Source organism: Cyrtonyx montezumae, unplaced genomic scaffold (genome assembly GCF_038088225.1).
Source record: "Cyrtonyx montezumae isolate F1298 unplaced genomic scaffold, pur_monq_1.0 scaffold_5, whole genome shotgun sequence".
Classification (NCBI taxonomy): Eukaryota; Metazoa; Chordata; class Aves; order Galliformes; family Odontophoridae; genus Cyrtonyx; species Cyrtonyx montezumae.
In genome coordinates this window covers 20,150,980-20,163,250 of record NW_027072056.1, presented here as the reverse complement: position 1 = coordinate 20,163,250, position 12,271 = coordinate 20,150,980, and the positions used below count along the sequence as shown (strand labels likewise).

The following is a 12,271-nucleotide window of genomic DNA, read 5'->3' as shown; positions in this document are numbered from 1 at the left end:
GGAAAGCCAAGTCTGAAAATCACTATTGCACTGAAAACAAAACATGAAGTAGAATGAATGCCCAGATTAAATAGAATTACAGAAAAATATTGCTGTGTTATTTTTCAGTGTACATATAACCTTTTTTTAATTAAGTTAACTATGCTTCATTTTTTCCTAGTGAAAAACAAATATTTTTAAATGTGTTATTTAATGGCTGATGGAACTTCAGTTAGCAGTACCCATAAAATTTACAGCTCGATAATTAGTGAGCAGGAAAATTTTAATATTTCAGAAGTATCACTTCAGATGCACAATTCTGGCTTGGTTTTCACAATCCTAAATAAGTCCACATAACTTGCTTTCTAAACTGTCTTTGATACATGGTCAGTCACATCTCTTGCTGTTTTCTCTGGGTTAATACACTCATTGTCTCTCACGTACGAGATGAAAAAAATAATATCAATCTGAAAACTCCATTGGAACATATTTATTTTGCAAGAAGTGGTGCTGCTGTAACAGAGAGAGGATGATGAGGTACCCTGAAGTGATTAGACATGCTGCAAGAGTGAATTTAATTTGGAAGATTGAGAGGTGTGGAGATAACTACTTTCTGCCTACACACTTCTACCACTACTCAGTATAACTGAAGACTTATAAATACTTTATAAATTAAAGAAATTAACCACAGCATTCCCAAACTGCAAGAACCACCTACACCGTTTGTACATTGTTCTATTAATAGTGGCTAAAACATTAGCTCCTACAGCCATAGCATACATTAAAATGAAACAGAATTGAAAAGATCAGAAGCTGATATTCTTCTTCAGGTACATACATAACTTTGGAGAGACTACATACTTTTCAAGCAACAGTAATTTCTAGATCCCTGACCAGAATCATAGCATTTTTAAAAAGAAAGTAATAAACGTAATGACCTGAGTCAGTAAAATCCAGAAGACAAACCCCTCAAAGCCAGCACGAGCATCCTCATACAGCTGTGATGCTTACAACACAGAAACTTACGATCAGAACCCATTATGTAAAAGTCAATGTACTGTAATTAAGCCTCTTTTTCCCCTCCTCCTGCCCCAAACTAACCAAAATCATTATACAACTTACCAATCTTCCCATCCCAGCACTTGCAACGTGCCTGGAAACCTTACTTATTCTCACCTGCAAACCAATTAAAACCCTCTCAAATTCACACCTGTCCTAATTGTAGATTCAGATCACTGCTTTGCAGTCATTGAGTCTATGAGTTAAAGTTTTTATGAGTCCAACTAATGTAGTTTATCAACAAAATGCCAAAACGTTTACATGTTAAAACAAGATAATCAGTATTCATGCTTAAAGATTTCAGCAGGGATCAGGAAGGAATTATCTTGTCTTATGAAGCATTTAAAAATGGCTAATTATGTTTGTTCATAAAATTTTATCCTAAGACAACTGAAATCAGAACAAAAGCTTTTACACTTTTAACAGTGAATACCTAATTTGGCTGAGGTGTTAATTTATAGCAGAAAGTCCTGTGATTGACTTATTCTTCAGTAAGGTCTAAAAAAGGTACATTTTGGAAATACAAAGCCCATAAGAAATAAGCCTTCATCTCCAAACCCACTTTTCTTGCAGAGGTTGGAAATATACTGCTAAGAGGCAATTTCTGGTGGATATATATTAGTATGCCATGTGCATATGAATGAATGCTACCTCAAATCTGTAACATATGGTTTTATAGAAATGGTCTTCTCAGTTCACCAAACAGAGTCAAGGTTGTTAAATATTAACTATATTCACACACCATTTCCAAATACCTCTTGCAGACCCCTAAAAGGCAGTCTTGAAACAATCTAAAATTTTACATTTTGCTGGAGAACAATAGAATAACAAAGAAGTTTCTTCACCCTCATACAGCAGTGGGCAGCTAGCAATAGAAAGCCCACCCAGAACCTCAGACAGTCGAGGAGAAATAAAGACAAAGCTATACTTGTAATTCTGCCAGGAACTTCCTTCTAGTGGAGTCTTGCTCCCAGTCCTCCCAGAGTAAATCAACTGGTATGCGGTGTGTACTACAGACAGATCGACCATAGTAAACTTATACAGCCACACATATCTGTTACACAGGTGCTTGGCTTTAGACATGCTGGCTGCCCAATAGCAGTCAGAATTTTTGGCAAATGCCCATGGTTCCACTGACTGGAAAAGATATTGAGACAGTAGTCAGCTGGCAGAAGCACTTTCCAGAGCACCCCCCGGGCCTGAGCCAAAGCTGCAGTCTCATTTCTCACCCCACATTCTGTCTCACTGTCAAATTCCCATACCCATTTTGCACTTCAGGGGGGGGCAGGTTTTGTTTTTTGTTTTTGCTTTAGTTATCAGAACGGAGACGTGGATACATGTAGTACTGCTGTGAAGTGCACTGTGAAGCCCTTCTGTTATTGATCATTCGGGAGCAAAAACACTTGTGTTTTTAGCTCTGCATAGGGAAGGAAGGGCAGCATCCCTCTGTGTGCAGGCTGGCACTTAGCAGTGGCTGCTCGTTGCTAGCTGGACATGCTGCAGGTGTAGCTGAAACACGGTGCTGTTTATTATGTCCCTCTAAATAGCTGCCGCTGATGTTGCAGAACTGGTGCTGAGCCAGTAGAAACACATGAACCATAATCGTGCCTGAGAAGAAGACGGCATTATGATGTTGACAGAGACAAATATATTTATCTCCAAGGTTAGCATTCCTTTCAGACTAATCTATGTGGTATCTGACAATGAGACGTATTTCTTGCTGACGATTCATGGTGATAAGAACATTAGAGAGGCCAGAGGTCATCTTAAGCTTGTGTATCATGAAATATATCTACATTTTTCTGACAGTACCATCAGTTTTCCATAATCTAAGATAATTCTCTCTCCAACACCCTACTTAACATAAAAGATCGACTTAAATACCTTATGTTGCAAAGATATTTCTAACTGAGCTGAGATTTCCCTCTGTTCCTAACTGTTAGCAGACACATCTGAGTTGTCTATTCACACAGAGCTAAATTCTGTGCATGCATCTATGCATTTACACAGCGGTAAACTCTACTCTATAAATAGCTTGATCAGAGAGGGCCCAAAATCCAGGCTTCTGCTTAAATGGAAATTTGGCCTTATCGGTGTGATAAACTTAAAGCAATGACCAGGTCTTAGGACAGCAAGACCTGAATGTCCATCCAAAAATCCAATTTACAAGTGTAAAATCTGTGTTGGGAAGCCTGGAAACCTTGTGAGGGGTTTACTTCTGCTAGAGAAAGCCATGTGTGTCTGAGGGCCACTGTCTGAAGCCAGAAAGTTTTAAATCTGCCTGGTTCTAATCTGCAGAGCCCCAGCTACGTACCCTGAATACTCCAGTTCCTTTAGGTTTTGATATTCCAAGAGGAGCTCTGGTGGGATTTCACTCAGCTAACACTTAACTTCACTGAAAGCTTATATAACCCAAATTCCTTCAGACAAAACACTTAAAATGCAAAAGATAGTGGTTTTAATTAAAGAGATTTTTGCTGGGAAATTTTTCACTTCAGACCTCTTATGAGTATCTGCAAAATAGGTGTGAAATGTCTGCATGCTGTTCCCTTATAAATCTAATGACAACTGATTTAATGCCAACGTTTTTGTTGGCACTGCTGTTCATCTTAGAACCTTTCAGCAACTCTGGGACTAAATTCAGAATCATTGCTTCAGATATCAGGAACAGGAAAGGAGGATCAACACTTTTTTTTTCTGGTTTCACATGGAAACCTTGATTTCTAGTCTCTTTTAAGCCAAGAGAAAACAAATTAACACTGCATCTTCAGTGAGGTCAGGTTGAGATGCCTAATATGTAATTTTCTAAAGCAACAGGACAATATCCTTAATTTCTTCAAAATAAAAGTTTGTTTGGTCGTCAGTTTTAAGCCATCCACAATGTCTTTCTGAGGTCTTTATTACCTTAGACACTTTCATGCAAGTACTTAAGGCTTCACTGCGTTTGCTTAAGTGTGAGATATGAGCATAGGACTAAACAATATATTGATTTCACATGAATGACAAACAGAGATATTAATTATTTCCCAGCATATGAAAAATACAAAGCTAGCAATTCAGTCACACAAAGAAAATCAGTAAAACAACACTTTGAAGTGATTTATTTTACTCTGTTTTTCTTTCTTCCCTACCTTTATTTAAGAACATGTCACAGACATGGTAGAAATACTCCAGAAAGAGCATTAATCTTCAAGGAAAACTTATCCAGAGTAGCTCACAGCACACACAGAGGACACCTTCACAGCAAAATATTTTATAGACTGCCCTTCCCAAAGGTCATTTAAGCATTTTAATTAGCAATTCCCCTCCCCCCCCCCCCCCCAGGTTAGACTGATTAGACTGATAGTGAACCATAACCAAAAAGAGTATATCAAAAAAGAGAAATGCTGCTTCTAAATATGCTTGGATGCTATTTCAGGTGTCAGGGCTCTTTGTGGAAGTTTTGCATCCAGGATATGGCAGCTCAGTGACGACAAGAAGTTTACCCTTAATAGTGTTTCAGTAATATGAAGAATGTCCAGCAAATAGCCAACACACCACAACATGGTATAGCTCCTTATGCTACTATTAATAGAAGTAACTATGCTGATGTATGTTGTGAGCCAATTACTTGTGATACATACTAAACACAGCATGTGAAGAGGGTTTTTTAATCCTAGGTATAATCAAGTTTTATTCAGCCTGCCAAAAAAACGACAATTTTTTTGACTCTTTATGATGAAGTCTTTGGAAATACTGTGTTAAAGATGGTTTTCCATAAAATAGCCTAGAAATAACAGAAAAGGCAGATAATCCTCAATAGCACAGGGTGGGTTTTCTGCGCTTTTTCAAGGGGTAGGGATGCCATGTGGTCAGACTGACAGCCACAAAGAGACCACCCTCTGTTCCTTATCTAGACCTCTTCAGTATATTAAATTTGAGATGGAATTTTGCAAGAGTTCATAATCACTAGGACAGAAAATAGATGCACTGAAAGGCTATTACTTTTACAGAAAGCTTCAGAATAATTTATTTATGAAATGGGCTGTTGCTTTTACATACTCTTTATGTTTATCAAATTTTTGACATTTATTCCTCCCAGATGGGCCTGCAAAAGGCAGCTATTTAAGGTGTTACTGAGGCATATAACTTCCAACCTCATCCAGAAGCAGAAAAGTAGGAGGAAGAGCAATCCAAGTGGTATTTTTAGGACCATCTAATAGATTCATCTTGAGTGGGTAGAAAGCAGTTGAGGAGATGCCTACGTGCATGACAAATGGAGCTCATTTGACCATACCAAAGAGCTGGGTCTTTCCCACCACATCCCAATGTCCTTCTCCAGAGAGGTCTTTCTCAGCCTTCCTTAGCCTGGCTTTCACGGCTGACATTTGATGAGCTTGACAGTAAATAGATGAGTTTCTACAGGTGTAAAAATGTATCCCTTCTGTTCCAGTACACCTAGGCCCCTCCTTCAACTGTGAAATAACTGAGTGCACAAGAATTTCACAGCTGGAGCTCACCTTAATTGCAAAGACTTGTACAGGACGAAGACAGTGGGCACCTGAATAGGAAAAGCTGTGAGTTTATGACTTTGTGAGTCTGCAGCTTTCTTACTCCTTGAAAGAAACGAGGCTAGAAGAAGCACAGGCCTTAGGTTTTCTGGCTTGTTTCACCACTGGACTTTCACAGAGCAATTTAAGGTTTCAGTAGATAGTCTGAATACTCTACTACTATGGCTTTGTCTTACAAATTATGCCATAGAAAAGCAATGATTCAGGCTTTAATGTCTGCCTTAAAACTTTTTGGTCTAACAAGCAAATATTGTTTGGCGTGTCCAGCAAAGTTGCAATCTCTTTATATTTATGTCAATTCAATTATGTCTGAAGCAAGGCTTAAGTGCTGTGGCATCGCAGTTAAAGATCAAAAACAATTGTGTCTTGCATAGCAATACTGTAAAACACTGCCATTTCTGCTAAAAAAAAATCCATTTTTTCTATAACAGATTACATTGTATCTTTGAAGTGAGAATTTAAGCAGCTAGTGTTTATAATATGTACACCATTAATCTTCAGTCTTTAATCTCTATAGTCCTATTTAACACAGTGAAGCAGTGAAGCTTCAAAGAGTGCGGATGTTTTATATTGTTTATTGAGATATGAGGTAAAATATAAATGAAAGATCTGAGGAATCAAAATTATATCCATAATATTTTTTTAATCTGCTTAACATATTCAGTGCTAGCCATGTCAGATAGCTACCACTATTCTTGCCTTGATGATCAGCAATATGAACATACTGGATAGGGTAAACATATTAATTAGAGCCTGCACATCTCTCCTTCTTGCTGGTGTAATCATTAAATTGATTTTTCCAGTCTGACATGTAATTGTTCCAGCGATGGAATCCTGCTTTCCACTCTCGTTCTGCTTCATCAATATTTCCTGTAAAACATGAAATGCGTTACATTAATCTAAATTTGAATCTCTTTACTGAAGAATAATTCTGATTATCAATGTCATTTGCTCTAAATACATTTTAGAATGTTCTTTTGTATCTTTTTCTCAAACTTGGAATGACTGGTAATTCAGTGACAGATCAGGAAGGAAGGGCTGTGAAGATATCATTCAGGTACACTACAGGGGAATAAAGATGTTTATGTACGGGATTGTTGCTTGCATAATATTCTGTCCATTAAACATGTCATTTTAGAGACATCTTTTTGTGAAAACCTTGAAATATTAGTTCAATATATTCTACAGTGAAGCCCACATACCCCAAAGAATATGATACACAATCTGAGAAAGGTAACTTGTAAAGTTAAAGTGAAATCACAGCTTTGTTGAAGGCCAGCACAGTCCTGCCTTTGGTTTCAATGGATTACAATGGATGACCAGGATTTCACCCTGCTTTGAAATAAATCTGCATGTTTAATGTGTAAGTGACACAAGTTTGGAGAAGGATACTGTAAAATGTGCATAATGTCAACATGAAATCAATTTCTTTTTTCTCTTTCATTCTAGCCTATAAAGCATTTGCTGACTAATCCAGTATCCCAAGGTAATATTTATTGCCAAATTTGTTATAGGCATCAGAGCAGAAGGTGAGGATGAGAAGAGTAATAAAAATACATCATTCCACAAGGTTCCCAGAGTATCTTATGGAGAGGGTTTGCTTCCTCCAGCCCCAAAAGATAATTAACCCTAGAGAGGGATGCAGTGACCTTGCAGGAACAACACACACAACTACAAAATGAAAGATAAAGCATACAGGGTTCACTGCATACTGTGGGTCAGCTGCAGAATTTTTCTTAAAGTTTAGAAACCATTGATGATCTATGAATGTCTTTATTCATTTTGCACCTAATTATCTCAGTGTCCCATATTGAGGTAGCTTGCTTCCAAAAAATGCAGTAATTGTGTTCACTAGATAACAGCTCCATGAGTTCTTTATGCTCTTTTGACTTTATGTTCTTCTGCTGCAATAGAGCAGAGGCCCTTTCCCTCTATAAAAACACTCTTTTCCCCCATTTTTTATGATCTGCCAGCACTGCAAGTTTAACTGGTTATGTGAAAATGAAATACTTTTGTGTTTTACACATCAGTAGAGAAAATATTCTGGAAAGAGAGTTAACAGATTCAGAGATTTAGTTTGGAGAAGCATCCAGTAATTTGGTTGCTTATCTGCAGTTCAGCTCAACATTTCCAAACCTTTTTGGTCTGGAAATCCAGATGGCAATTTAATGAGACTTTGAAATGAGATTTACATTACTTTGTTCCAGTGAGACCAGAAATAAAACGAAGATACTTTTTCTTGGGGAGGTTCTGTACTTCTTGTAGTCAAAAGTGAAATTGTGAACAAATATAGGAAGAAATATTAAAAAGTTACCCAAATTGCTCTCAGTTCAAGCAAGTAAATAAGCTTGGTTACATCAGAGTTCAAAGAAAAGTTCACATCATTATAATTTTTTTTCTGCTGGTCATAGCTGTGATTAACCCCAAGAACATTTGTAAATGCTGATAACAATAACAGCATGTTTTGATTACTAAGCTATGCTGATATGATTCACTGAACTAGAGGGAGAAGACGCACATAACATTTGACTTTCCTGACCCTAGGAACCCATCTCTGCACATTTCTCAATTTAGAGAACTACCCAGGACTTCAGAGCCAGATTTTCCACATATGTCAGATGGATTGGTTGTTTGACATGAACCATAATTGGCATTTTTAGGAGAAAAAAACCTTAAACCTAATTTCTTGTCTTATTCTAGTTCTCAGTTTTGTTTATCGAGGCATAGAGATTTCATTTGCATTAAAACAAACAACAAACAAACAAAAACCTGTACTTTCTTTAATTATTCAGGTTTAAACGTGTTTAAGTCTTAATGTGCAGAAAGCATTTGTGCCCAAAGACATTTGAAAGTGAAATAGCTTTATGATACACACATCTTCAATTAAAAGTCACTGGTTGAGAGTATAAATTATGAGGCATTTCTGCTAGAGAAAACAGACAATGAGAAATTCACACATGCCACCACTATGAATCTAAAAGACAAAAGGGAGAAAGGAAAACACTGAAGTGAGAGCTTGAATTCCTATTTGTTTCCTTTTTTCAGCGATAAGATTCAACTTGAAGTCACAAGTCAATGCATCCCATTATCACCAACATCATCAATCTCTCTGAAACAACCACCTATGACTTAGATGAGCTGACAGCTAGAAAACATGAAAAAAATGGGAAGAAAAAAAAACAACAGACCAAGATTTAAAAAAAAAAAAAAGGATGAAAAAAGATTAGAGAATTTGACTTGACTGATAATTACAGCTCAGATTACTGGGTGCTGCAATTCCCTGTTAGTCACCTGATAATACAGTAAGGTTATATGCCATCTTTTAGATAGCCCCAGAGTCTGTAGTGATATTAATTAGCCCAGTACAGAGCACAGGGAAGTTTACAAGGAGAAGGGGGGAGATTTCAGGAGATGGTGAATCATACCTTAATGCTCAGAAAGGTCCCAGATTAACAGAGAAACAAACCAAGAAAATGGCTTGTTTTGATTCTTCAGCAATGTCAGCACAGACAGCTGGCATTTCTTTTCTTTCCACATAGACATACAGCCCTCAATTCAGTGGCATTACAGCAAAGTTAAATTTATCTCCATATCATCATTTGTTGCTCTGCTACATGTGCCAATAAAATGCTAAGCTTGAATTTATTTTTGTAGTATTAACATTAAGATTGAGACAAAGGCCATGTAGCTGTTAAGACACAGTATAATTAATAAAGGATGACAAGTTGGAATTATTTTTTTCTGTCCTCCTCAACATGCTGGTACCTGCAAACTTCTTTTCAGGACTTCAGGTTATTATCATTATTATTATCATCTTCCAAACAGAAATAGCCCTGTCTGGGGGGTGGGTCAGGACTATTCTCCCTCTTATCATCCAGAACTGAAATGATTCTATGAATTCAGTCCACAGATGGCTGCCATAGGCACACTGAGTAGAATTTTCTGTCGGCTGCAAGGGAGGTTAGTTTTGGCTAATCCACTTTTCTGCATGCATAAGGAGTGCACTACATAGTTCTATGAAAATAAACAAGTCATTCTGAAGGAGACTTTTCTAAGTCATCTCATTTTTAATAGTCTGAATACTCTAAGTATTGTTTTATGGAGTCCAGATGCTGTTGAGAGGTTCATAGCAAACACAGTGATTTTGGATCATACTACTGAAGGGGCTGAACTTTGCTTCTATATTCAGTATCTTCTAAGAGTTTATGTATTTCCTTTTATTACAATATATTTATACTGGCCACTTTGAGGTTTGACTTCCTTATAGATGATATATGATGGAACAATATCAAGTAAAACAGAAATTATGTACAGTACACATTGGACACTAAAATAGTAATGAAACAAATGGAAATCTTGGCTACCTGCAGCTTTCTATAATCTAGAGGAAACAGAGATGTAAATAGCTGGGGCTCAGGATGCGATAAAGATTGTGTTGAGGAGGTAGAGTCTTACAGAGATGCTTCTATAATTAACATATGATTGCTCTAAAAGCTTCTTAAGAGTCACTTACTGTTTATTGTCCCTCCAGTGTGTTTCTTTTAGAAGCCATCATCAGAAAATGTTCTGGTGGTTGTCCCGGTGCTCCTGCCCTCGAATGAAACATTAAATGCTGAATGCTCCTGCTTTGTCTTTGGGTGACTGTGAAGGGAGAGTATTCTGGGTGCGGTGAGCCCTTTGTAATAGGACTAGCTATGTATGTGTGAAGCAATTGTGTCAAGCTGGAACTGAAAGCCTATATAACATATATCTAAATCTGGTTGGTCTATCAGACTACCAACCTAGACACATAAACATATGCTTTAACTCATGTCTTCAGTTATAGTCTTACATATGGAAACTGAATGGGGAGACTTCAATAAATCTTCCAAAAATCGTACAAAATATACCAGACATAGAAGGACAGAATTTTCTATGTGGGTGTTATGGTAGTGAGTTTTAATTTGTTTCTTAGTTTTCTCAGCCATAAACCATGACATTTATTTATTTACACATTTTTGAACATATCAGATATTTTTGCCTGAGCAAAATACCCAATGACAAAGATGATGGGGAATATAACTGCCTCAGGGAACCTGCCTTACCCAGTCTGTCACAGCAACTTTCTTGCTCAGGTGCTGGAACACACTTGGACCCAGCAATGGCACATGGAGAAGACACCAAAGGTGTAGCACAACTTGTGCAAAGAATGGATCACTATTTGTTCATCAACAAGCACAACCTTGTCAAACTGATCATCTGACACAATTAGAAATACCCCTGCAGTGTATGTAAAATAAGTGAGCTTGATTATCTTCTTGTCCTAACTGATGCAGTCTTGCTTTGCCTATCTGAACTCAGCCTGAACTACAATTTGCAGCAACAGTGACATAACATTTCTTTCCTTACTTCTTGTTTTCTCTCACATCATATTAAAGTAACCCTGCTTGTCAATTTCCTTAGAAGAAGTGGTGGAAGAGGCAGACCCTCAGATGATGAAGAAATACTTATATGTATGGAATGTACCATCCCATGAGTTCTTTTGGGCATGAAAGGAGATGGAAAATGCAAAATACTATTTCACAGGAGAGAACTGTTACATTACAAAGTATAATCTTACAGTTGCAAGTAGAAACTTAAAATGTTCCTTTGTCAGAACTGTGTAAAATTGTGTAGGGGACGTAAAAATAAAAACAGTCTTTCTGTTACAGTATTTCAAGGACTGATAGATGTCAAACAGAGTTATAAATGGAAACATAAAGACTAAAATTAAATTATCACATCAATACCAAGCAAACAAGCTTCACATAAAACAGTTTAGATAAAATTATCTAAAAAACATTTTTACCTGTCAGTTCCAGAACTTTGGGGAAAAAAATATTCCAGAATCGACACTGCTGAGCACGTAATTTTGTAAGGACCTCCGAAGCATCAGTATTTAACGTTAAATATTTTTGCTCAGTGCTGGTGAAGACTGGCCATCTTGTACCATTAATCAGGGTCCCATTTGGATTTCTAAATGAGAAAGAGAAACATTTCATTTTGAATGAGAATTTACCTCATCACACCACGTAAGGGTTTTTGCTTGCTTGTTTTTGCTTTGAAGTTATTTCAACTTTGCTGTGTTAGTTTGGAATTACTGGAGTACACTTTTCTAAGCAATAGAAAATAAAATAAAGATAGAAAAATAAAACAGAAAATGAAAGAAAGCAAAACCTGATTTCAATCAATATTATAAAAGTAAAATTATACATAGGTTGCTCTGAAAGTGCATGTATTATATATAATATAATATATATATATATAATATGTATATAATTATACATGGTTGCTCTGAAAATGCCTCGTATTTTTTTCTGTAGAAATTGCAACAGATACAAAGAGCACAATAACAGTATTTGATAGAGCAAATTATTAGCTACAAAATGCTATTTTTCAACTCAGTACCTCCCTTAGCAATGCCTTTTTGCCAGTGATAAAGCAGAGCCTGCAGCATGTGCACGTTAAAATCTGCACCAACAGAAGTGACAACTATTGCTGTCATCACTGCTGAAATATACCACCCACCACCACACTGCACTCACATCCACTCTTGGTCTCCAGAATTGTTCAGCAGATATCAAGGAATATCAGTGGCTGCCATTTTTTCCACACCTTTGCTTCATACTCACTCCTATTTCTGATGCCATTTTGTCAGATTGCCT

At 36.9% G+C, this 12,271-nt stretch overlaps 1 protein-coding gene across 1 annotated transcript in view; it reads right to left on the bottom strand.

The window, feature by feature from the left end:
• Positions 1-4,501: 4,501 nt before the first annotated feature.
• BCHE (butyrylcholinesterase) overlaps positions 4,502-12,271 on the bottom strand; it is a 29,935-nt gene continuing 22,165 nt past the window's right edge. The window contains exons 3-4 of the mRNA XM_065747824.1: positions 11,416-11,582; positions 4,502-6,458 (exon numbers count right to left, since the gene is read on the bottom strand). Of these exons, the coding sequence (XP_065603896.1) occupies positions 6,331-6,458; positions 11,416-11,582 (295 nt within the window). The 3' untranslated portion in view covers positions 4,502-6,330. The remainder of the gene's footprint in view (positions 6,459-11,415; positions 11,583-12,271) is intronic.